The sequence below is a fragment of the Schistocerca serialis genome, chromosome 2 (genome assembly GCF_023864345.2).
Source record: "Schistocerca serialis cubense isolate TAMUIC-IGC-003099 chromosome 2, iqSchSeri2.2, whole genome shotgun sequence".
Lineage (NCBI taxonomy): Eukaryota > Metazoa > Arthropoda > Insecta > Orthoptera > Acrididae > Schistocerca > Schistocerca serialis.
Window position 1 is genome coordinate 422,101,250 of NC_064639.1, and position 27,745 is coordinate 422,128,994.

The 27,745-nt window shown below is 37.4% G+C and overlaps 1 protein-coding gene across 1 annotated transcript in view; it reads left to right on the top strand.

The window, feature by feature from the left end:
- LOC126457280 (mucin-17-like) overlaps positions 1–27,745 on the top strand; it is an 89,338-nt gene that overhangs the window by 24,442 nt on the left and 37,151 nt on the right. Inside the window, exons 5-14 of the mRNA XM_050093446.1 lie at positions 1,156–1,277; positions 1,469–1,660; positions 2,785–2,897; positions 2,990–3,066; positions 3,153–3,328; positions 5,185–5,325; positions 11,979–18,509; positions 19,387–19,614; positions 19,708–19,827; positions 26,281–26,391. Coding sequence (XP_049949403.1) covers positions 1,156–1,277; positions 1,469–1,660; positions 2,785–2,897; positions 2,990–3,066; positions 3,153–3,328; positions 5,185–5,325; positions 11,979–18,509; positions 19,387–19,614; positions 19,708–19,827; positions 26,281–26,391 — 7,811 coding nt within the window. The remainder of the gene's footprint in view (positions 1–1,155; positions 1,278–1,468; positions 1,661–2,784; positions 2,898–2,989; positions 3,067–3,152; positions 3,329–5,184; positions 5,326–11,978; positions 18,510–19,386; positions 19,615–19,707; positions 19,828–26,280; positions 26,392–27,745) is intronic.

The following is a 27,745-nucleotide window of genomic DNA, read 5'->3' on the forward strand; positions in this document are numbered from 1 at the left end:
TGTAGGAGTACATTATGTAAAAATTTTGTGACTTGTACTCATGCAAAAATTTAGAGTTATTGGGCACTTTGTAAAAATGTGGGAGAGGGGGCGGGGGGGGGGGGGGGGGGAGGGCAGAAGTATTGTATATGATGTACATCCACAGCAAGTCAGTAGGCATTAATATTCTCAAAGAACACTTGTTGTTTTATAAATATTATTAAAGTAACTGTCACGACTGTGAAGGTTTCTTTTAACAAAAGATATAAGGGCACTATTTACACAAAACAGAATAAAAGTGAGAGTACCAAGATTTTTTTCATAGGAGAGGCATCATTATTTCCAGTGGTTATTGCCATTGTAGGATGCTGTAGCAGTTTGAACTAAAAGAATTGTTAATATAAGACTAATTAATATGATGGGAATTGCTGCTTACATGAAAAGAGAAGTCAGCCACAATGAAAATAATACATAATAATGAAGTGTATGAGGATAGACTCTGTATCTTCACTATCTGTACCAAATTGTGCTATTACCAGTGTAAAAAAGACCTGAAAAATAAAATTTCCAGTTAGGAAAAGAATGACTGGGACCACAACAGAATGTGACTTAACAATATATGGCCACCAGCACTGAAGAAACAAATGCCAATAACACATAAACACAGTAAAATTTGAAGTATCAAATAACCAACACAAATGTCATCAATTATTGAGAAAGAAGCCTCTCGAATGTATGAATCCGTTATGAAATTACTGCATACAGAAACTGATGGGGTGAAAACCCATTGTCTTCAAGACTCATCCCAAAACAAAAGAGAAGCCCTTACCAAATGTAATGTAGAAGATAACTAAGGAAAACAAAAAATCAACTTTTGTGATCTACATTTATTTGAAATTGTAGAAATGGTTCAGAATTTTGGTCTATATTTATATGAACTGCTAAACACACTTAACAACTGCTACCTTTGACTGATCTATGATCAGTTACTTTTTAGGCTTTATATATCAATGTGTCTTTTAAAATATGTAATCAGTTTTATCAAAATCTACCTAGTCCAAATTTTACTATTAGTGTAAACAGTAAAATAGTTAAAATTGGACTCATTTTTGTGTTAGCAGTCACAGTAAAGAAACTATTGGATCACAGGATACTAAAAAGCCTATTCAATTTCAGAGGTGAGAAGCTCTATGTCACAAAAGACAAAAGGAGATCTCAGTCATGGAAACGTTGCATCTGTTGGGGAATTGCCTTTATTTTATTGGCCGTTGCAATATTAATTGCTGTTTTAGCAGGCAGTAAGTATTTAAACTTTTACTTCCTTACTTTATGCATATGATGACTTTTCAGCTATGTAATATTACACAAGAGGACTTGTTTTGAGTTGCTGAAAATACTGTAGCAGCATGTTTAAACTACAATTTATACTGTTGCATTTAGAATGAAGTAGGTCTGCTATTTTTAAAAGATTTCATGCCTTAAATTTCAGCTGGAGTTATTCTTGCACAAGAAGAGCCCATTATTGGTGATACAAGTGTAAGCAGTAGGCAGTTAGGTGCAACAGGGAGTAAAACATTAGAAACAACAACTGAAGGGCAAATATCATCATCATACACACCACCACCACTGTTCCCAAGTATACCTGATAAATTGCCAACTACTGACATGAGTGGTCTCTATGGTAAGTTTATTTTCAAGTAACTTTAGTATATGCTTTGCATCACAAAACTGTCAAAATGTAATCAGTTTTATTTATTGTAATGATTTACTTTCTGTGACTTTCAAACTTCATCAGTTTCCCTCAAGAAATACAACTCATTTGTTACATAGCTATTGGATTCGCCTTGTTTATTTACAGTTATTCAATACTACAATCATTAGTCTTTCGTATGGGTGAGCTGACAGCTACTGTGGCTTTCTTGAGGGAAATCATTTTCCTGTGCAGATTGTTTTATTTTTGAAGTAACCAATTTATTTCATGAGTTAGACTTTAGCTAAGTTTGCCCTGCCCCCTCCATGGACATTATCAAGCTGCCTCTTTTTCGTACTTCACTATAAAATATTGTAAGCATATAGCATAATATATTCCTCACATCTGTGTGGAGATAGCAATATGTGGTAGAGTCCTTCATAAGAGTTTCGCACAACAATGGTAGATTTGGGCACAACTATGTCATGCATGCAACTCATGCACGCAACTCATAAGTAAAAGGGGAAATATGTGCAATAATTGCAAAAAGATGAGTCCAACAGTGAAGTATTGAAAACATTCATAAATGTTACTCAAATAACAAGTCTACTCCATTTGCCAGAATAACATTCATAATACTTACTTTAAAGCTATATTACTCTTGTCATGGAAAAAAAGAAGAAGATGAAAAATGTTGTTGGATCTTCATTGTAGTATTTCGCCATACTTCATGGGATGATGTAAATTTTTAGTCCCTCAGCATGTCCTCTGAGAACAGCTTACATGGGTATAACATGGGCTTGTGAATGGAAACTGTTCCTCAGTAATATAGTCATCAGTTATCATATCAAAATCCAAATTTCCAAAGACCATTACCTTTTGAACTATCAGGAACCTAATTGTTGAAATGCTGTGGTGTAGTCTCAAGTATTGTACCAATCAACATTTTTCTAACCAGTAGATTTCAGTACATATGTTTGGTGGATCATTTATTGTCAGAGAAGAGTTGTTGAGAAGAGAAAGCAAGAACAGTCAAGAATCTCAACACTGCCTAATCTTTCGGTGTCAAGAAAAATCCTAGGAGAGACTTATTCCAGTAATTATCTTTTTTATAGTTCCAAGAACTCTGGATGGGGAGCTAAAAATAGATGACATGGACTTCAAACAAGAATATAGTGATAAAAATTCAGATGAATATAATAATCTGGCAAATCAACTTGAGGAAAAAGTGAGTACATTTTCAGTTTGTCCAAGTAGTTTTTGTAATGTAAATCATTATTGTAATTATGACCATAAGCTGATGATTTTCATTTCTTTCAGCTGTTGCATGCTCTGTTTACTCTTCAAGAACGTGAATATGGAGCTGCAGAGCTTTTAGTGAAGGTCCTCAGCTTCTCGTAAGTAAAAAAGCAATTTTATAAAACAATACTAAATTGAAGGTAAGATTATCACAGATAATTCCAAAATGCTTATAATTTTTCAGTCCAGGTAGTATTGTTGTCAAGTTCCGAATAGGATGGCAGTTTAAGGATGGAATAAAAGCATCTCGCCCACCACTTAAATTGACTGAAGTCCGAGAAAGACTGGAAAAACATTTGGCCACCAATGGAGGAACATTAGATCAGTTTCACATCCCTATGGGCTCTATTCGAGCTAATTGTAAGTATACATATGGATATCTGTTGACAGTGCTCGTGAACACTCTGTAAGTTATTTGAAGATCCAGCATTATTTACTGTGTAAATATGAGATAACGAGGAAGGTTTTGATGCTAAACAGGGAGAAAATTGTGTCTCATTGGTGATGGACTACTCATAAGTAATTGTTAAGATTGAGCTTCTAGAATCAAAGGTTGTGTTATTGAAAACTAAATGACAAGCAGTATAAAAACAGCAATAATTGTAGGAGTGGAAGGAAGGAACCAGTAAAACAAATAGCCGAGTTCAAAAATTGTGGGGTAATTATAATTTGTGTGTATGAACCAAGAGAGGGACCAGGACAGGTCAGATCTTAAGTTGCTAAACAACATTTTTGTATTCTATTCTCATCCAATGTTTTTTCTTTATTTCTTGATACACTGCTCTGACTGTATTGCTGTTTCATATTGTATCTTGGCTTTTTCAATGTGATTCTATGGTCTGAGTTAGTTGGTTCATTCAGCATGGCATAGACCAGCTGTGTGGCTGTATTGAAGAGTTTTTAGCAAACAGAACACAGCATGTTGTTCTCAGTGGAGAGACATCTACAGACGCAACCTCTGGCATGCCTCAGGGGAGTGTTATGGGACCATTGCTTTTCACAATATATATAAATGACCTAGTAGATAGTGTCATAAGTTCCATGCGGCTTTTCGCGGATGATGCTGTAGCATACAGAGAAGTTGCAGCATTAGAAAATTGCAGCGAAATGCAGGAAGATCTGCAGTGGATAGGCACTTGGTACAGGGAGTGGCAACTGACCCTTAACATAGACAAATGTAATGTATTGCGAATACATAGAAAGAAGGATCCTTTATTGTATGATTATATGATAGCGGAACGAACACTGGTAGCAGTGACTTCTGTAAAATATCTGGGAGTATGCGTACGGAATGATCTGAAGTGGAATGATCATATAAAATTAATTGTTGGTAAGGCGGGTGCCAGGTTGAGATTCATTGGGAGAGTCTGTAGAAAATGTAGTCCATCAACAAAGGAGGTGGCTTACAAAAAACTTGTTCAACCTATACTTGAGTATTGCTCATCGGTGTGGATCCGTACCAGCTCGGGTTGACAGAGGAGATAGAGAGGATCCAAAGAAGAGAGGCATGTTTTGTCACAGGGTTATTTGGTAAGCGTGATAGTGTTACGGAGATGTTTAGCAAACTCAAGTGGCAGACTCTGCAAGAGAGCCGCTCTGCATCGCGGTGTAGCTTGCTGTCCAGGTTTCGAGAGGGTGCATTTCTGGATGAGGTATTGAATATATATTGCTTCCCCCTACTTATACCTCCTGAGGAGATAACGAATGTAAAATTAGAGAGATTCGAGTGCGCACGGAGGCTTTCCAGCAGTCGTTCTTCCTGTGAACCATATGCGACTGGAACAGGAAAGGGAGGTAATGACAGTGGCATGTAAAGTGCCCTCTGCCACACACTGTTGGGTGGCTTGTGGAGTATAAATGTAGATTTAGATGTAGATCATTTCCACAATCTGTATAAAAAATTTATTTATAGTGACAATTACGGGATGCATATTGCAAGATTTGTTTGTATCTTTGGCCACATTCTGGCCGTTTTCAGACTACTAAATACCAATATGGCTGAACTTTTGTAATAAAATGAACATATTAGTCTTTTATTCTAGTTATAATGTTAGTGAAACATATTTATCTTTGAACAGCAGAGCTAAACTTGTTTTTGTTTTGTACTACACAAGCTGTTAGACTGTAATTGAATTACCATAATTTATACTCTGTGGCTTTTGCTTCGTTTTCAACAATTCCATACAGTCATTAATCTGGCTCTCTTTCCTTTGTAGATGTTCTGGATTCTTGCCAACTTAATAATGCTGGCTGCTCACACAGTTGTGTTTTTGACTACAAAAAGAAGTTGGATTTTGAGTGTGTGTGCCCAGACACATTAATTTTGGATGCTTCTGGCAAAAATTGTGTTAATGAAGGTAAGAGATACTTCCTCTGCACATTTTCAAGCGTAATATGGAGAAATAATCAAGGGCTGCAAAATTACTTCACTTCTTACCCCCCATTCCTCCTTTTTCTTACCTCCATTCCTCATAATGTTTTATATATAATTTTCTGTATTGCCAATCTGGCAAGCACCAGAAATCTCATATTTGTCAGGAATGGTATTGAGATCTTTGAAAACAATACTGTAGCATCTTTACACACATAAAAAAGTGCTACTGGAATTAAATATCTACCTAACTGGGGTCATTTACATGTCCAGTGTGATGATACCTAACTTGGAGGTAATTAGTTTGAAGATTGGTAGTAACTGAAATTTTCCATCATCAGCATTTGCCCAACAAGGGGAAGAGTAGTGATAGCACAACATTCCTGGTTACTGGATGGAATTAGATTCCAAACATTATTGTAGTGTCTCATGGAGAGAAGACACGTAACACTGTTGACCATAATATGTCCATTGGATTGAGCTCAGCAGAGAGTGAAAGGAAAGTGAGAAGGGGTGGGGTTTAATTATGTGTGGCAGCAGAAAGGTTGTTAACAAACCCTTTCCTTATTGCCAAGCATTACAAAATGTTGTTGAAAACAACACTGCATAAAATTGTATTGCCACTATGGCCATGTCTGTAGAAGATCAGTTATCACTGTCCAGCATTAGTCAAGACAAGGCATTCAGAAAGAGACTGAATTCAGTTATTGGCAGTTGTTATTGAGTGACATACTATGAGAAATGGGCTGGTTTCACAGCATATTAAGCATAAAATCTAGTCTGAATTCAATCTGAGAGCTAGTCCCCTGTTTTCTTTGAGTAATTCATTCACTGGCTTTGTTATGATCAGAATTCACAAAAAAAAAAAAAATTCTGAGGGAATCTAGTACCCTATACACCAACTTTGCCAGCTGGAACAACTACAGAAACAAAAAAGTAATGATGAAAAATGTCTAGCTCAGTAGTTTGTTCCTTAAAACCAGAATGCAGGAGAAGGAAAACTGTTGATTCAGCTAATATTAGTAAAAGAAATGAGTGCATTGAGAGCTCTGCATGAGACAGTTAAAGTGCACAATATGACTTTTCTGGAAATGGTTCTTCAGATTCCTTTTATATATGTTTCTGAACTCTGCTTTGCCCAGTACTATTTGACATCTCTTTTTTTAGCTTTTTGACTCTGTTTTGCATTGTGTTTCTCAAAGTAAAACAGTTCAAAGTCAGAAATTAAGTATTCTTTTCTTTCTTTTGTGTTGGTCTTTTTCTAAGTATCCAAGAAGACCACAGGAATAAATGTCTAATCAACACCATGAACATTATGGACAGAGGACTAGATTAGCTAGATAAGAATGGGGAGGAAATATGCAGGTGCTTACTTGTAAGGGTTATGAAAACAAAGGAAAATATGAATCTGTGACTTCATGAATTTAACAAATTTCTGATTGGAAGTTTTCTTTCCATACAATATTCATAATTTTTCCATCATGTATGAGAGTTTATTATTCAGATACCCATATATAAATGGAAGACACTGCTTTATGATCATGAAAATTAGGTGAAATGTTCAAAATACACACAGTTAGTAACTACTCTGCTGCACCTTTGGTATTAAGAGATTTTCTCCCTATTTCCCAGTGTAGCCCCCTAAGTAGTCCTTAACATGGATAAGTCTCATTCAAATAAAATCTTTTGTCTTGTTCTGCACTTTGTTTGTTTTGGTTTGACAGAAGAAGAAGAAAATAATTGATACGTTGTTGAGATCTTGATCTGGAGAATATCACTAATGTGAAAAGATTTGCTATCTAGAAGAATAATATAGCCACAGTGGTTTCACCGAACATATGCATGGAACTATTGTTGAGAGAGAACAAAACACCCCATATGAACTTTTCATACTGTTCAGATTTAACAGACATCTAGCACATAGACATATATAGTTTGCAAATAAGGCTGACCACATTGAGATCTTACAGCCTTATTCCAGAAAATTTATCAGTGAGATACAATAGCCATACTTACTACCTGCAAAACTTCTTTTTTCTCAGTTATGCAGTATTACCTACAGCTTATTGAGTTAAATGTTCTGTGAAGGTTACTGTTTGACATTACAAACAAATAGCTTAGCTTTGAACATTGTGTCAATGTTGACTAGTTATTATTGATTGATCTAACATGGGCAATCCAGGATGAAATTTAACATATAATGAAAAGTGTAGGTGCTACTCACCATACAGCGGAGATTCTGAGCTGCAGAAAGGCACAACAAAAATACTGTCACACAATTGGCTTCCAGCCAACAAGGCCTTTGTCAAAATTAGACAGCGAGCGCACACACACACACACACACACACACACACGCACACACATATGCAAATGCAACTCACACACACAACCACAATCTCTGGCAGCTGTATTACTGATTAACATTTTACATGGCTAATTCTTGAAAATGAATTCCTTATAATAGCTCACTTCTATGAAAGATAATGCAGCATCACCTTTTGCTATGACATTTTGTGTAGGAGACTGAATTAGACAGTTCTTCAAGCTCCTAAGGAAATTATATGTGAGCAAGAGGCTACAATTGGTTGCAGAATAGAACAATAACAGAAGTAATTCATATCTATTTTGTAATTCTTTTATTTAAAATCATATGTGGTTTATATTTCAGATTACATCGCTGCAGTGAAAGGGAGTTGTAATGCCCTATCCTGACAATGTTAAATTTAGTGACTTGGCTTCCCTGTATTTCAGGAACCACTGTAGCCATTGACATAAAACTTTTACAGGACATTAAGCCGTATGTTCTGAGTCTATTGAACTACAATAAAGCATTTCAGCCAGTGCTTTTGGAAGTACAATTTTTTAATTACGTGGTTAAAATTTTGTGTACCTTTTTTGTATGTTATCCTAAATAATTTTAATTATACATAACATTATGTTCTTTTTTTAGTTCAGTAGACTCAGGATATGTATGTTATTACTCTCTGAAAATTTGAATACTCTACTCGAAGTGGTTTCTGAGATTTAGAGAAAAATGCAATAGAAAATGTAAATTTTCAGGAACAGCTTCTAAAGTTTCAGAAGACTCTAACTCGCATAATATATGCTTATTTTTTTATTTTTAGTCACTCAGAAGCATCCTGCACCATACCATATATCATCCTCTTGTTCTTTTTACAAGTTTTTTTTTCTTTTTTCTTTTTTCTGGACTCCTTAGTGGCCAACTGTGCTGCATACTCTGCTTTATCAATGCGAACCTTGTCCATCCATTCAAGTTCTCTGATGCAATTTGCTCCAGGATTAATTCCCATATGCTGTAGCACTTTTACACTACCAATGTTGCCATCATTAAAATCAATAACAGCATCACTGACCCCCCATTTTAGTATCTTCATTCCAACAAAAACATTTTTTGTTAAGCAAGTCCATATAAGATTATTGAATGACTCATTGAGATTTTGAGTCTGACCATGCAGACACTTCTTCAGTAATTCAGGATTTGCCAGGTCTCTGTAAATAGATTTTATGATATCCATGAATGTTGCTGGGATGGAATGTTTATGGCTGTATGAACTGTTTGAGTACAGGGCATTTCAGTAATTGCGCCATGAATCAGGTCCAGAAGGGCAAAGGTGGTGTACTGGGCTTTCATCAGTTGACAGTCTGTGGAAGAAGGTAGCCCATACTGCCTGCTTCACTTTCAACAAATCTTCAGTATTATTTCTAATGGCCATCCCATAATACTGCTGTAGCTTATCAATCATTTTGTCTGTCCACCTGCCTCTTATGGTTTTACCATCAGAAAGTTTCTTGTCTTTTAAACTTTGTCTCAACTTCCTCAACCTGGTGCCCATCCTCTTCTGGACGTGACCAACACATTCCATCTTCTCACCATGTGGCTGAGCAGCTACTACACTGTTATATGCTTTTGAGTCTCCATAACCTAAGAACCCCCTTTTGTTCACAGATCGACTAAAAATTTCAGTTGCTGCAGAGAGGCCTTGTTCCTTCGAAATTTCTGTCACAGATATGCTCTTCTTCATTCCCTGATTTTCACATTTAACAATGTTCAGTTAAATCTGGAGATCTATTACATTTCCAGTATCCACACTGATCACCGTAGCAACAGAATTCTTAGAACTGTATCTGCGCTTCTGCCAAGTGCCATCAAAAGCTACTGGTATGTCAGTCATACCATCATTTATTCAGCAGCTTTGTTTACAGCACCATTCATTGACTCACATGCAACAGATTCCACAGCAGCTCCAATTGTCCCGCATACTTGTCAATTTTACAAGGTGGGCATGGCAAATTCATTACGGCACACGTTGTTTCTTCTGCAGTGTGTCCTTAGCCAATAGCCCTCAATCCATAAAACCACCTAACATTTACTTCAAAATAATTATCTTTACACTTATCAGAATTCCAAAATGAATGAGTATATTTACAACTGGCACAATTAATGATAAGTTTCCTTGCTAGTCCATTTGATACCTCACTGTCTTCACATAAAATAATTGGCTCTCCATATATTTTGCAACACACACATTCACCTAACATCCTTGTTGTTGTTATTGTTGTTGTTGTGGTCTTCAGTCCTGAGACTGGTTTGATGCAGCTCTCCATGCTACTCTATCATGTGCAAGCTTCTTCATTTCCCAGTACCTACTGCAACCTACATCCTTCTGAAGCTGCTTAGTGTATTCATCTCTTGGTCTCCCTCTACAATTTTTACCCTCCATGGTGCCCTCCAATACTAAGTTGGTGATCCCTTGATGCCTTAGAACATGTCCTACCAACCGATCCCTTCTTTTAGTCAAGTTGTGCCATAAACTCCTTTTCTCCCTGGTTTTATTCAATACCTCCTCATTAGTTATGTGATCTACCCATCTTATCTTCAGCATTCTTCTTTAGCACCACATTTCAAAAGTTTCTATTCTCTTCTTGTCCAAACTATTTATCGTCCATGTTTCACTTTCATACATGGCTACACTCCATACAAATACTTTCAGAAACGACTTCCTGACGCTTAAATCTATACTCGATGTTAACAAATTTCTCTTCTTCAGAAACGCTTTCCTTCCCGTTGCCAGTCTACATTTTATATCCTCTCTACTTCGACCATCATCAGCTATTTTGCTCCCCAAATAGCAAAACTCCTTTACTACTTTAAGTGTGTCATTTCCTAATCTGATTCCTTCAGCATCACCCAACTTAGTTTGACTACATTCCATTATCCTCATTTTGCTTTTGTTGATGTTCATCTTATATCCTCCTTTCAAGACACCCTTGTTACGATATGTAAATCTATCAGAATATAATCTAACCTACCATGTACATCATTTTCAGTTTGAGAAAACTGTGTATTACAACATTTTATTTTAATCTTCAAAGCACTGATGGGTGTTCCTGTAGATACTGACGAGTTTGCCTGTATTTCATAGTATGTAACTTCACATGCCACATGTTGAACACAATGCTTCCCTTTATTCAAAAATCTGTTATGAAACCCACACCCACGTTTCTTAAAAACACTTCATTTTGGCATCATACTTTACCTTTTGAGAGATTTACCGATCTGTTCATCACTTTTCCTCGGGAAAATGTTAGCACTTCAATGTACAATGTATGTTTATACTATGCAATGATATGACACTGTTTTTGTCAGTTGCTATCAGTACAAACACGTATTTTAACCTCTATAATACAGCAAATATAAAAACTTACCGATTTTATTAGATGTTGAAGTAATGCAAGTAAAAATTTTAACATTTTCAATCAGTTTAGATTATATTTAAAAAAATAAAATAAAGTACTTCCCATGTGAGTTTATCAGTTTGTTCAGAAAATTGCAAATTTTAGAATTAGATAAAAATCCGAAAATGTGAAAAAAAATTTTCATTCTAACTCCCCTTAAATAGACTGAAGAACATATTTATTATAATTTTTTTACTCCATTTTTTCCACTGTGGGATTCCAGTTAAATAATATCACTTCAAAAATTTATAGTATATCATGTGTATTGTAGAGTATCACTCAGTATTACATACATATAGGCCATTTATAATAGTGAAAAAAAATGACTTCTTCTTTTTACAGTATGGCACAGTCAAGCATTCACAAAAGTTTTTGAGAAACTGACATCAGTATGAAAACCCTACTGGCAGAAGTAAAACTGTGAGTACTGGGTGTGAGTCATGCTTCGGTAGCTCAGATGGCAGAGCAATTGCCCGCAAAAGGCAAAGGTCCCGAGTTCAAGTCTCGGTCGGGCACACAGTTTTAATCTGCCAGGAAGTTTAATATTACTTTTGTTCTTACTAAGAGAGAGTGGCTTTGTAATGGCACTCAGGTTATAATGAAATCAGTTCTTAGAAAATTTTACACATGAAGTTGCATAATTTACTTATCATTGTCCTTATTTTGTGAAATAGTGTGTCACTAAACGGACCCTTAAATACTTTGTGGTACATGAAATACATGGAAAATGTCGTAATTCTTTATTTCCTGAAAAATGTCAGGCACTTCTGAAACATCTGTAATTATATTATTACAGAGACAACACCCCAATATTTTTTAACTTTTTTAACATTTCTCTAATTGCAATGAATAATATTGTAAATAATACCATTTCTGTTCCAGGCACATGGGCAAAGGAACCCTCACATCACGTTGGAAATACTGGAAACACTGAAGAGGAACATGATGTGTCTGTCTCTCATTCACCAGATCCATTTCTCTCATATGAACCATTACCTACAACTGAACCATCTCCTTCAGCTGAACCATCACCTTCACCTGAACCTTTTCCTTCATCAGGGTCACCCTATTTCCTTGATCCTTCAGTTTCACCCGAACCATCTCCTTCAACTGAGCCATCTCCTTCGCCCGAGCCATCTCCTTCGCCTGAGCCATCTCCTTCGCCCGAGCCATCTCTTTCAACCGACCCATCTCCTTCGACCGAACCATCTCCTTCGCCCGAACCGTCTCCTTCGACCGAACCATCTCCTTCACCCGACCCATCTCCTTCGCCCGACCCATCTCCTTCGCCCGAACCATCTCCTTCGCCCGAACCATCTCCTTCGCCCGAACCATCTCCTTCGCCCGAACCATCTCCTTCGCCCGAACCATCTCCTTCGCCCGAACCATCTCCTTCGCCCGAACCATCTCCTTCGCCCGAACCATCTCCTTCACCCGAACCATCTCCTTCACCCGAACCAACTCGTTCGCCCGAGCCATCTCCTTCGCCCGAGCCATCTCCTTCACCCGAGCCATCTCCTTCACCTGAACCACTTCCTTCATTGGTACCATATCCTGCAGCTGAACTATCGCCTTCACATGAACCAACTCCTCCACCTGAAACAACTCCTTCACCTGAACCATCTCCTCCATTCGAATCCCTTCCTTCATCAGAACCATATCCTGCAGCTGAACCAACTCCTGCACCTGAACCTACTCCTTCATCAGAACCATCTCCTTCAGCTGAACCATCTCCCTCACTTGACACATACTCTGAACATTCTGCTTTGCTTGAACATACTTATCTTCCTGAAACAGTTTTCTCTACTGAGCTCTCCTCTTCTGGCCAACCTTATCCTCCAATTGAAATGAACTCCACACCTTCATCATCATCTCTGTTTCATCCCTTTTCTACATCTGAGCCTTCTCCTTCATCAGACCCACTTCCTTCATCTGGAACATTGCCTTCAGAATCTTCAACTCCATCTGGACCTGTGATGGAGGTGGAACATGATGTAATTCATCATCATAGAGAGACTGAACATGACTATTATCCTCATGCACAAGGTGGTAGTTGGGCTGTTAATGAGAATCAGGCAACAGCAAATACATCAGTTTTAGAACCTGAGACAAGAGATGAGCTGGGAACATACACAGAAGTACCTGTGTTCCAAGATGCGCAACCAACAGTCTACCCTGAGATGAAACCTATAGCACAAGAACAAGACTCAGATGTTGCAACAGAAATAACACCATTCTTGCATGAGCTATCATATGATATGGCAACAGGAAATGCAAATAAAACATCAAATGAACTACAGAAGCATCAAGAGGCAGAACTTTCTGAGAAATTTCAGTCATCACTGGGAAAACAATTTCTGGAATCACAGCCATTACATGAATCAGAACTAATGACAAGCTCACAGTCATCACTGTCAGCAGATAGCTTGCCGATCACAGAATCATCAGCAATTATGGATCATGCCTCTGTAAGTATAATTCAGGCAGTTTCTTCTAATAATACAGCACATGAATCAAGGGAAATACCTGAATATCAAATAGGATCACAGTTTGAATCTTCTGGAGTTACTCTAAAGGAACATCTGTTACAAAAAAATAAAGGGACTGAGGCAGAATTTGATGGTTCACAAGAAATGACAACAAAAATTCCTGACATGCTTGTGGCTACAGAGCACATTTCGGTACCAGGGATAACTGCCATAAATGAAGTGCACCAAGAAGCTGAATATGTAACTCAACCTGCACCTGACCAGTCACTGAGAAGTAATGAAAGTTATGCTGATGCTGTAAAACCTGAAGCTGAATATGAAATGGAAAGAATGAACGAATCTGTTGGAAAATCTCTTTCAGATACATACATAAATTCAGATGTTAGAGCATTCTTGCATCATTCTTCAACACCATCTTCTACAATGTCAGAGATGACAGAAAATACAAACCTGGAAGATGGTCTCCACAGTGTAGAAAATGATGTAAGTGATCCTAACAGAATTTCCCCAACTGCAGATATTTCTAACGAAACTACTATGTTGACACCAAGTATTCATGACAGCAATGTTTTAAATATTTCAAAACCAGACATACTCCAATATGATACTGCAGATTTTAACACACCTGGGGCAGAAACTGCTAATGTATCGCAAAATTCAGCATCGTATGATACATCTGATGCATTAATAGGCAATACGCCACTAGAAGATGTCACCAAAGAGAAAGAACATGTAGAGGATGTTACTGTGGATGTGGAGCATGCTGAGCACAACATCTCCTTACATTCTGATATTCATAATAACATAGAATATCAACCAGAAGCCGAAACACACTCTAGACACTCACATGAACATACTGAGAATCGAGAAATCTCTGTAGCAGGTGGAGACAAGTCTGATAGGGCAGAAGATGTGATTTATACCACAGCTGTGCCCATAATGTGGAAGGAAGACCATATGATTATGGTAAATGAATCTCAGTTGATAAGTCCTACTGTAAATGAGAACAGCACAGCACAAAATATAAATTACAGTATTCATATAAATAATAATAGTTCTATGACAGTCCCCAACAATGAATTTAATAATCAGCTCCTTATTTTACAAAATAGTAGTGCGAATCTAAGTACAGAGTCTCCAATACTTGTTCCTCATTATCATTACATGGAAACTATCAATAATTCTACTGATAATGAACAAAATATGTTCCCTGAAATTGCTGTAAAGAAAGCAGAGCTGGATGATATGGGGGAAGTCAGTACGTCTGACACAGCAACACAAATGAATGAAGGTATGTTTGCAGAAAAAGGCACTGAAGATGAAACAACAACTTCCCAATCATTGCTCTCATTTAATGATGATGTAAATGCCTTACAACCTGATTCAGTGGTGGACACACTCCATAAAAATGTCAGCCAGCTGGATGATGAAATAAGTTTTGTTACTAACACAGGGGGACAAAAACTTGATGATAGCTTTCCAGAGAGTATCTCACATACAGAACCAACGAGATTACATGACAATGAGATATATGATACAAATGTTCATAATAATGGGAAAAACATAGTATACAGTGAGCAGAATGGTACTGAATCACCATTTTTTGATGGAAAGGCAAACTTAGGTATCCCTGCTGATGAAACAATAAAAGGTAATTCATCGGTCTCTGAAAAGAAAACAGGACACGCAGCAACTGAAAATGATCACTTCAATGACATCACAAATCAAGAAAAAGTTATGAAAGATCAGATTAATGATAAACAAAATATAAATGAGAGTACTATGCATCCGCCAATATCTTCAAATGTGGAAGGTGTTACTGGTCTTAATAATATGGCTGTAACTGAAATAAGAAATTCAAGTAATGTAGAAGAAACAGGAGTATTACATTCTGTGAATAATGTTGTTGGCATCACGTATGCTACTGAGGTTCCTGATAAAACAGATCCAGCTTTACAAGTAATGGAAGTTTCACCTACTAATGAAACAAACTCTCATATTTTTAAAACCACTGATGTTCAAGAAGTTTCAGCTATAAATTCAGTACAGGATGATACTCATAATGTTGCTTCTCACTTGGAAGATAGTTTACCCCCAGAAATAGCAACAACAATATATGGGTTTGAACCTGTTACATCACCTTCATTTAATATTGTTACAACAGAGGGTGAATCACATCATGTAAACTCAACAGATTCACCAGCTGATGTTGGTACATCACATGAAAATTCTGTTCTTGATATTGTACCTTCTTCACAAGACTGGACAGAAAAGGAGAACGTTACATTAGCCAAATATGATGAAACTGTTCCAGTCGCACTTGATACAGAGCACAGGTCCGATAATGATAATGTCTCTAGTATTACTAAGGATAGTCTAAATATATTAAACATCAGTGCTCTGTTCACTGGCAACAATGAGGGTCATTTAGCTAATGTGGTCACAGATGTTGTCATGAATGATCCATTGATTTTGAATGAAAGCTCCATTGCCAGTGTCACTGAAATGAAAAATTCATCAGATGCCATAACACACCCAATTTATGAAGTTCAAGAAATGGAGAAGGGAACACTTGGTCACCACAATGCTCAAATCTCTGGAGACAGAACTGTTGAGAACAGTACTTACAGAGCAGATAATCCAAATGAAAATCATATTTATAGTGATACTGAACCATTAAATCAGACTACAGTCTCTGTAGAAAGCATGCCTGTTTTTCATGAAATAAATGAAAATGGAGACATGTTGGGAAAACGTAATGGTACAGAAGCTAAACATATTGAAAATGACATCATCAATGATTCACTTGAGAAAACAACTGAAACTGTAAAATCACCGCCTTTATCTGTAGTAGCCAATTTTGATCCCAGCTCATCACCAGTTCCTTCTGTAATACCACTTAGTACAGAAGAAAGTGTATTAAGCAACAATGCAAATACAACTACAGACTCTACTGAGAACATAGGTGATTCAAAGTTACAAAACGTCACTACAAAATTTGAAACCCTTGATAATATACCTACAGAATACCCTCATGTAGTTAGTTATGATGGTCCTATTCCATTTACTAATGGCTCTGATGTTGCTAGCATTTTAGTAAATCCTATAGTTCACAATGAGTATGTCGAAGAAAGCCATGAAAACAAATTATTGATTGGAATGGCTGGAGCCCCACAAGCACCCTCAGTAACCACTCAGAATCCTGAACATGTTCACAGCTTGGAACCAAGTGCAGAAGGGAATATTATTCCACCAACAGCGCAAAGTATTATTGAATTAAGTCCAAGGATACCTGGAAATATGCAACAGGAGAATATGAATGGATCTACTTTAACTCAAACAAATGTTGACATGCCAAAAATGACAATGTCTGAAACTGCACCAACTGATCTTGATGTGGAGGGAGAAAATAATCCACCACTCACTAAAGATGAAGTTAAGAAAAAAGATTTCAATAATAATGGAAAGAAATCAGTCCTTCAGTATCTAGATACAGATTCAACAGGTGAAAATATCCAAGAAAAACAGGTAGCAGGTCAGTTTGACAAGAAAAATAATGAGAAATTGATGAAGTTTGACAAAGAAGGTAGCAAGAAAGTTGAAAAGAATTTGCTGATGTCAGTGTTAAATGATACTAAAGAAGCAGGAGGAATAGCGGCACAAGTGGACCACATACCTGACACTACAATTCTTCCACATGTTATAGAGCTGAAGCATTCAACTGAAAATGAGTCTTCTCCAATGGCAGAAGGGAGAATTTTGGGAGATAACCCATCAGAGACAATGACAATGACACTGCCATCAGTAGACCATGTTTCACCAATAAGTGAAATGACTCCCATTGTGGTTTCTCATACACCAGAACCACAGATCCCTCAGAATGAGAGCAATGTTGGCATTTCAAAATCTGAAGATGAAACAAATGTTGTTGACAATGAAGAAAATAAACCAAAAATTGCAGGAAATGTTTATGTAGAGGAGAAATCTTACAAAATATTGAAAGATGATTTGAAAGGTCCAGAGATGATTGGTAGTAAAAGTGAGGAAACAATTAATGGCAGTAATGAAAGTGCAACCCTTGTGAGTAATACATCTCAGTATCATTCAGTTTCTTCTGTGCAAAACTACAGTGCAATTGAAGGCATGGAAGATATGAAAACTGAAATTCTACAGAATTTTGATGAAAATGTTGTTCCAAAGGAAGGTTCACTGGTTTCAGAAGGTACACAGGTAACAGAAATGCCTCCTACTCTTAACAACAGTGGCATCTCTCAAGATAATGTTACAGAATATGCAATCAGTTATAAAATATCTAAGTCACCATTAGCAACAGAAAACAAAGTTCCATTAGATATGCCATTTAGCAAGACTGAAAATCCCATTACAGAGACTGAAGAAAAGACTGGAAACATAAACATTGTGGCAGATGTAATAAACTCTGATAATTCCTCAATACAACTAAATTCCTCAGGAAGTTCACATATTTCTACAATGAAGATTGAAGAAATAACTGGGAATATGCACCTAAGTGGACAGCCTGTAATTGAAGCTACTAGTGAAATGGTATTCAAAAATCCTGTAAATATCTCTCAGGATAGAGAAGGCTTGTTCTTCTCAAGTAATGAAGCCAGAGAAGTGTTACCTCCAGAACTGAATGAAGCAAAACCTTATTCATCCACAATACTTCCTGAAATATTCATAACACCTTATCCAGTTACAGTGCAGGACTCATCTAAACAATCAACCAGTAGTACCTTGAATGATTTTGGAGGAATAACTGTTAACACAACAAACAGTAACAAAGCTATTGATGACTCTGATGAAAACGCAAGGGAAAATGAAGCAGCAGAAGATGAAGCTGTCCAACCTCTCACTGTGCCTGCAGCTGAAAAGCTGCCCATGTTTTTCTCAAAGTGTGCAGCAGGTAAATTATCTTAATTTTTTAGTAATTAACCATAGTTAGTGAGCTGAAAATGTACAAATAATGAAGATTTAATATTTGAGGTAACTACTAATTAGTATCACACTAGTAAGTATTTATTGGTTTTTCAAAACCCGTAGTCATTCAAGTCATGTACTGAATGCAAGTATCAAATAAGAAGCACAGTGACAGTGGCTGTGAAATGGATATGATGAGATTAACAAACTGATAAGCTAGCAAGCACTGTACTACCTTGTTACCATCTCCACTTTTGCGTCTCTTACTTACTCACTTTCATCAGAGGGTATGGATATGTTATTTAAATCATGTTGTGCAGTATTTTTTACTGTTTCTTGTGTTGTTAACTTAGCAATTGCATTTTGCTATGGAAACGTGTTTGCAAAGTCAAGTTTATTTGAAATTTAAATTTAGTAGCTTTATCTCAAAGCACATCAGTTGTTACTGTAACAACTGAAAACTGAAATTGTTACTAGGCTGAAAGAAACTGGCAATTTCCATTGCTCTTTGTCATAATGCTTGTAAAACATGCTTATTTGCATTTATCTTTGTAAGAAATTTTGCTTTAATTCTTAAACTGTTAAATAAACAAGCATCAGCAGCACAGTACATTACACTCTAGTAATCACATTTAGGAAATAGAATTGTATTAGCAAATTTTTAGCTGTAAACTGCTTTGAAATGAGCCTTAAATGTATAGATCCTTATTGGCAGTAAAGGGAGGTTGGTCATAACAAACTGATGAAACACTGTCTGCATTTAAACTAGCTCTACTCTATTATTCATATGTTCTTAGGCATTGATTTTTGAATCTGAACTTTAAAAAGTGTATTCACATTGCTCTCTTCCTTGTGGTTTTCAGGTCAGTTCCAGTGCACTAATGGTACAACAAGGGAAGGTGCCTATTGCATTAGTTTGTCAGCAAAATGTGACTCTATACATGACTGCTCTGATGCATCAGATGAAGATGGATGTATTGAAGAAGGTTGCCCAGGAAATTTCCAGTGCACAAGTGGTCAGTGTCTCAAGCGGCATTTGGTGTGTAATGGTATCATTGACTGCAATGATGGCAGTGATGAAAAAGAGTGTGGTAAGTCTTTGTACTGGTTTGTGCAAAATCTGATTTTTGTGTTTTATGATTTATGCAATAAGTCACTCTACTGAGAGAAATACAATATTTCAGATAAATGGCAGTGTAAATCAGATGAATTTCAATGCCCATCTGGAAGGTGCATCCCTGTTCTGTGGCAGTGTGATGGAAAACCAGATTGTCACAACCATACTGATGAATTTAGCTGCCCAAGTAAGTTTATTTGTAAATATCCATTCATTAGTCTGAAAATGAGTTTTATGGTATCTATACTGCAAACTGTTGTGCTGTTAGTTTCACTATTATTAAATTGCTATTTCCGTTACAAAAGCACATAGCTTAGTAACTGTAGTTTCATAACATATGCTACTAAGCTTTAGCTTCACTCTGGCTTTCCTGAAACAAAAATAAAAACACTCCTTTATTATTGCCTATCTTTCACTAGATAAATGGAGTGCTGCTTTTTTTCTTTTTAATTCCAGTACTCTTATTAATTGTCTGCCTCCATAGCTGAACAATCAGCGTGACAAACCCTCATGCAGGGGGACCCATTTTCCATTCCTGGTACTGCCAAGGATTTTTCTTTTGTTGGAGGACTGGACTGATGTGCACTCAGCCTCGTGATGCTAATTGAGCAGCCATTCGAAGAGAGGTAGTGGCTACAAGGTCGAAACATTGACAACTGCCAGGAGTGTGGTTTGCTGACATCATGCCCCTTGATACTACGTCCGATGATGAATGGCTGAGGATGATACGGTGGCCAGTCAACTATCGCATAGTCTTCAGGGCCTGATCATGGTTTTTCTTTTCTCTTATTAATTACTTTTTCTTCAATTAATTAACCCTTTCACTGCTGTGGGCATGTGTGCACATACCCAGGTGCTATGGGCATATATACGCACACCACTTGGGTTTTCTTACAGTGCTATGACATCCATACGTGTTGATCTCTCACTGTTGTGGATCAGTTACTAGGCCAAGTCAAAAATTATCCAGATTTTCTTAAAAAAAGCCTTTTGTAATAGTTGTACTGTGTTCCGTGAATGCGTGCTGGCAGTTGGTATTATTGTGGTGGCATGTGCCTCACTTGACCTTCATTGCAACAGAAGTGAGCCAGCAGCGGCAGCATAAAAATGTCCACTAGACTAGCTGTTTGTGCAAAGGAAGAACAAAGGACAGTGATTTGATTTCTTTGGTCAGAAGGAGTGAAATGGGCTGAAATTCGTCACAGACTGTTAGCACAGTATTTGGACAGTACATTGCCACTGTCAAGTGTTTTTGAGTGGATCAAGAAGTTCAGAAGTGGCCAGAGAAATGTGATGCGCAAACAGGGAGTATGGCACCTGTCAACATCCTCAATGGCCGACAAAATGGAGCAAACTCAATTGATGATTTCAATGAATAGGCGGGCTACTACCAGTTCTGACTGTACCATCATCTGTGATGAGCTTGGCTTCCATAAAGATTTTTTGTAGTGGTTCCATGACAACCACTGAAGAACACAAATTCTAACATCTTGAGATCTCCCAATGCTTACTCGATCATTACAATAGATAAGGCGAGTCAATTTTGGAAAGAATAGTGTTCTGTAATGAAATGTGGGTTCATCACTGTGAGCCAGAATCAAAATGCTAGAGCATGGAGTGGAAGCACCCTGAATCACAAGTGAAGAAAAAATTCAAGTTGGCGGCATCGACAGGATGCAAAAGGGACTATACTGGAAGATTACATGGAGATGGGGAAACCATCAACAAAGACTAGCACTGTGGATTGCTTACCAACAATGACTTAAACCAGCAGTTCACAGCAAATGATGAGGTCACAGAAGGTGTTGGTGTTGCATGATAGTGATTGTCCTTACAAGGTCACCTCACCCTTGAAGCCATCCAGAAACTGGGTTTCTAGCTGCTTGAACATCATCCTTATAGGCAAATGTGCCCTCACCAACACACAAAATACTTCTCTCCTGGCCTCCTCAGTAGCACCCAGAGATAGTTTGACAACCAGTATGACATAATTTATAAAATCAAGAACTGGCAAAAGTCTGAGCATCGGTGGATAGTTCAAACATTACTCTAACAAAGATAAAGCTGCACCATTCAAATACTTCTCAGTGATCTCAGTTGCATTTGTGCCTAAAAATGACAAGGTGTTCATCTGTCACAATATTGGTGACTGCCAAGGACATTACCTGGCATTAAAACTTAAAAAATAAACAGTACTAGTCACATCAATAATTAGACAGAAGGAAGAAAGGAAACAAAACAATGGAGATTTCAAAGTTGTTAAATTGTACTTGCACAAACTAGAAACAGTGAGGTAAATAATATACTGCAGGGGATCGATAAATTTGTCAGTAAATAACATTTTTAATCAAAGATAAAAATTTGTTCCTCCACTGTATACAACACATATTGTCCAAAAAAATTCAGATCTTCATCTTTTTTTATTTTCTTGGATAAGAAATTTGTTTCTTATACTGTATAATATTTATTCATGGTAAAGACAATCCTTGCCTTGCCCAGATTTTTTTCCTGAAAGCAGTTTTTTTAAGATCAGGAAACCAAAAAGACACATGACCGAAATCAGGATAATTTGGTGTGTGGAAAACTATTGAAGTGGTCCATTCATGCACTTTTACCATCACAATGGCTGTCTTTCATGAGCATGTCCATTCTCCTGGTACAAGATCATCTTTTTACACAATAGCCTTGGGTGTATATATTTCCATTGTACTACTGGCCAGATACTTCCTGGTCATCAAAACTGCAACACCAGGAAGGTGGCATGCAACAAACTTCAAATAGGCCTGAAGTCTACTGCGTGCTTGGTTATACAAATGTTAGTATTTCAATGCAACTTGACAGAATAGGAAGGAGTAACACCATATTTAGAAGTAAGTGTCAGAATTTGATAATTGCAGTATGCACCTTATCAAGACTGTAGTTTTTTGTTCGGAGGTACTGCACAATTGTCATGTGAATATGAAATCAGTGGGTTCAGGAGAATCTCAATCGTAGCACATTACTAACTTCTGAAGAAGATAAACCTATTTTTGCTCTACATGAAATTTCATGCAGGACTAGGACTCAGACCCAGATTTCCTGCATTATGCAAGTGGTTGCCATAGCCACTTTGGCTATCCATGCATAACCTACTGCCAGATCCAAGCTTCTATATGCTGTAATTTCTGTGTCACAACCTGTACTCATACACAAATTATGTAATTCCCATTTTAAATTAAAGTTACTGTCTGGTACTGGCAGATAGATATAATACTGCAGTGTCAGAGTTGTTAAGAGGAATGATGCAAGATTCCTTCAGACATACATGCATGTCTGAACGAGCAGTAATTGTGGCAACTACAGCCATTCTGAAATACATGAAATGTATCAGCTGTATAAGGGATTGTTGTATAAGGGAATGACAGCAATGAAAATGTGTGCTGGACCATGACTCAAACACAGATTTCCCACTTTATGCGAGTGGCTTCCTTAACTGTTTTGGCTTTCTGTGCACGACTCATGGCCAGACCCAAATTTCCTGTGTCACAGCATGAGTCATACACACATTATGTAATTCCCACACAGAGGAGGGACATTTTAATTGAAATTCGTTGCCTGGTATCAGCAGATAAATTCAATGTTGCATTGCCTGTGTTGTTAAGAAAACCCATGCAATGTTCCTTTGGATATACATGCGTGTCCAAAGGAACATTGCGTCATTCTCCTTAGCAATGCAGGCACTGCAATATCGTATAGTTTGCTAAGCCATGCAGGATCCATACAGTGTTGTCACATATTTTGGGTCAGGAAATGGGACTGTTTGCAGCAAGACAAGTAATCATGTGGATAAGGGAACATCATTTGGCAGAACATAGACTTGGCACAACAAACATTGTTGTGGCTTCATTTTTCAAAGCAACAGAAAGAGTGGAGGAGAGAGAGAGAGAGAGAGAGAGAGAGAGAGAGAGAGAGAGAGAGAGACAGACTTTGCAATGCTGAACATAACAAATACGTGGTTACACAAATAATAAATAGACAGTTGAAACAAATGACCTGTCATAGGACAGAAGGACTACAAAAATTATATCAATTTCAAGATGCTAAAGATGATAGCACAGTACAATAACACAACATCTACTTGTCATTTATACTACATGTAATATGAGCATTCAGATGTTGCACATTAGCAACCAGTGACAATAATAATGACCATATTAATAACCGCATGACCTTCACAACAGAATACATTATCCTCAGAGCAACAGATGCTCACAGCGACCTCCCTGCATGTCCAAACATTGTGCTGGATCATACAACCGCAGCCACAGTAACAAGAGCAGCCTGAACATGCACTACGAATTGTTCTACATTTGTCGGCAGTGTAGAGTACACATGCTCCTTCAGGTGTCCCCACAGGGAGAAATCCAGTGGATTTACGCCAGGCCATAGAACTGGACCTCCACATCCAAGCCATTTTCCTGGAAATGTTCTGTACAAATACTGTTGCACATTAATTCCAGAGTATGGATGTGCACCATCATCAGGGTTTACACGACCCGGGACAACCGGGAGATCCAGGAAAAACCAGGGAATTTTTTCATTCGGGAGAAAACCGGGAAAAACCTGGGATTTTTTTAGAATTCCAGGAATTATTCATTGTTTTAGTTTTCAGTTAAAATTTTTGTAATTTTGACTGGTAAGAACTGATACTCTAACAAATAATTTTACTTTAGCCCACTACTGCAGAATAATACTGCAGCAATAAAACATAAACAAGGGAAAGAAAAGCAAAATAAACTTAAGTTGCAAAGGAAATGCACCGTTTCCAACAACAAATGACAGTGCACACACAAGTGCCTGCCAACACCAAAACGTGTCGAAGGCCTTAGGATGAAGACTATGCAATACTTCATAACAACAAACTGCTTCCGATGACCGTGAGGCCACAATGGTTTGCATTAGGTTCGTTTGAGCAGTTGCCAGCGGGCTCGTGTGCATGCGCAGTTGATTCGCGTATGAGCAGAACCTACTCCCGCTTATGGCTATTTGAAGTATGGCTGTTAGCTGTATCAGCAGTCACACACAGCAGGAAAAATTCTTCTGGCAGTCCAAGCTGCCAAATTCACACATGCGCAGAGCAGTTTAAGTAGCAGTGGAGAGGATGGTAGTCTCCATGTGACCTGTGTTTGGATTTAGTGATTTCGCTGTTTCTTCTTTGTTTAAAACTCTCACGTCAAATGCAAACAAAACAAATTTCTGTGGACGAGAGCTAGCAAGTGAATTAAAATAGTTATATAATTATGAAAAACTGAAATGTTATTAGTTTTAGTTTCCTGATTTTATTTTAATTCCAGGTTTTCGGCAGTCAAGCATTAATTGCCTTTCAGAATACTGAAGTTATTTTTGTTGATTTGCTAAAGAAATTTGACTTTTATGAATCTTTTCCACAGAATCTTTTATTTGAAACAAAGCGTTTTATTCCACAGTACTGGCTAGTGTCTACTGTTTGCTGAATTACAAGTGTCCGTTTTTATCCCCTGGCATGTATGGCGTTATGTCATAATAAAGAATAATATTATAAAGGTGTTTGGCACCTGCAAAAAGTATTTTTGAAGAATGGCTTTTCACCTAGGCAAGTGAACAGAGTGATGAAGACCTACAAACGATGGAACAAGGAAGAGGAAGAGGAAGAGGCCTTCAGGTCAACTGTTTATCTACCATTTATTGGGAATATTTCTTCACAGATAGGCTGAATATTGAGAAAGTATCAAGTGAGAGTTATCTTTCGCCCTCCTTCCAAAATTTCGTCACTGGTGGGATCCGTTAAAGACGACCTGGGCCTGCGTAAATCAGATGTTTACAAAATTCCGTGTGAATGCGGCAAATCATATATACGGCAAACAACACGAACTGTGCAGGAACGCATTGTGGAACACCAAAGGCATACTCGCCTTCTCCAACCCACCAAGTCGGCAATCACCAAACATTGTATTTTCCACAGACCATTTCATGGATTATGACGACACAAAAATTTTGGCCCATACATCAAACTTTTGGAGTACGATTATCAATGAATCTGTGGAAGTAAGATTGTCTGACAATGAGACTCTCATCAATCGAGATAACGGTTATCAGCTAAACTCTGCTTGGAATCCTGTTATAGAGAAACTTCGTAGTCGACGTAGTTATCTGCAGCTCTCCATGCTACTCTATCCTGTGCAAGCTTCTTCATCTCCAGGTACCTACTGCAACCAAAATGCAGTCGCAAGAACTTCAAAACAACAGGTGGCAGATGGTGGGCAACAATGAGCAATCTAGTACTGGGGGCTGGGTTTTTGTGCACCTCTCTGTATAATATATACGTATTTGTATACAACTGGCACTCCTGCGTGTGCATGCGCGTGCGCACGCACACACACACACACACACACACACACACACACACAAACACACACACACACACACACACACACACACCACTTGGCACTCCAATAGGTATGTAAAAAACATGCTCTTATTTGAATGCACAGTGTGTCAGAATTGCAAAGCAATCGATGAAGAACATTCACAGATATAAGATTTTGAACAAATGAACATTTACGTTTTTATTGAGATAGCTGTAGATTTTCAGCAAAGTTTTTGAGGGTCTGACTTTTTACAGCATCTTGTGGAAATCATGAGTATCAGTGCCCTGAAGGATGGTGTATACCAATGACTTGGAGATGCAATGGTGTCCCAGAATGTACAAATGGAGAAGATGAAAAACTCTGTGGTATGTTGTCCTATAGAAAAATTAGCAAAGTTTGTTTTGTTCTATCTGTGCGTTATAATTTATGTCTTAGATGATTATTACATCAAAATCGGTCTAACTGTTGTCATTTCTTAAATATAAGAAGTTTTATGCAGAGAAGTTAATAGATGCAGTTATAAGTATTATGCACACAGGGCAAAAAACAATATGATGTGCTTTATATATGATACAAACATTTTTCCTCATAAAAAAACTTTTTATAATTATTTGTTATGATTTTACCCTCATGATTAGACTGGGACAGGTAAATATATATTTTTATTGTAACTTTTCTTCAAATGATGTCTTCAGTGATTAGTATATTTATGTGCAAATAATTTCTGTATATGTTTTACATTATGATTCAAAATTGTGGGTTGGTGGGCTAGTGTCAGACTACAAGTTCAAACATTCATGTTCCTTCCACAGTCAGTCCTAAGATTTTGTGAACTCTGTCTGTGAAGAAAAGCCACTAAATGGGTCAGTCAGTTCAGGGCATACCATCTCCAATAGGCTCATACCTAGTCAAGCACTGTTATTTTGAAACGAATCGTCTGTGTGAGGTCAACTATAGTTCACCTTCGTACTATAAACAGATGTAATATATCGTGCCTTTATCTGTTGCAGTAAGCATTCGGTATTCCTTTGTATAGTGCGAACTTCTTGTAGTGGGGACTCTTTGTCCTGTGGATGGTTTACACTTGACATATTGCTGTTCTTCTCTCTACTGATGCTGATGCAAATTAGTCAGCACATAAACAGATGAGTTAGTGTTGTGCACTTCCCATTCCTATCAGGACTCAACTTTTATAAGGAAAAATTATCATGTGTGTCGTATGTGTAAATAGAAGTAAGTGCTCTTAATCCACTGTATAATTGCAATCACCATGAATATAAAATCATATAAATCTTCCTGAAATGGTGGCATTTTATCGTACTGTGCGTCATTTGTAAGTGGAATGGGAGGGGAGGGAAGTTAATGCTACAAGTCGATCTTTGTTTTCCTTGTTCTCACAACATGCATGTCCTTCTCATGTTGGAATCCAAACAACCTGCTCTTCTTTATAACCTTCCCCAATCTATTCTAGTTCTTAAAGGTAGGAAAATTATTTTTATTTTTAAATGTGCCTCTCAACATTACTGGAAATTTTCCTTCTCAATATAAACACTGGTCAACTATTCTGACAGCTCTTGTTTGATCATTTTCGATCTCCTTTATTGAAACTGTTAACAAGGATCCCAAATATAGTAATGCCATAAATGGATTGGATGAAAGTTTTTTAAACAGACCCCTTTGCAAATGACTTTCAGTTTCTGAGAAATCATCCAATGAATC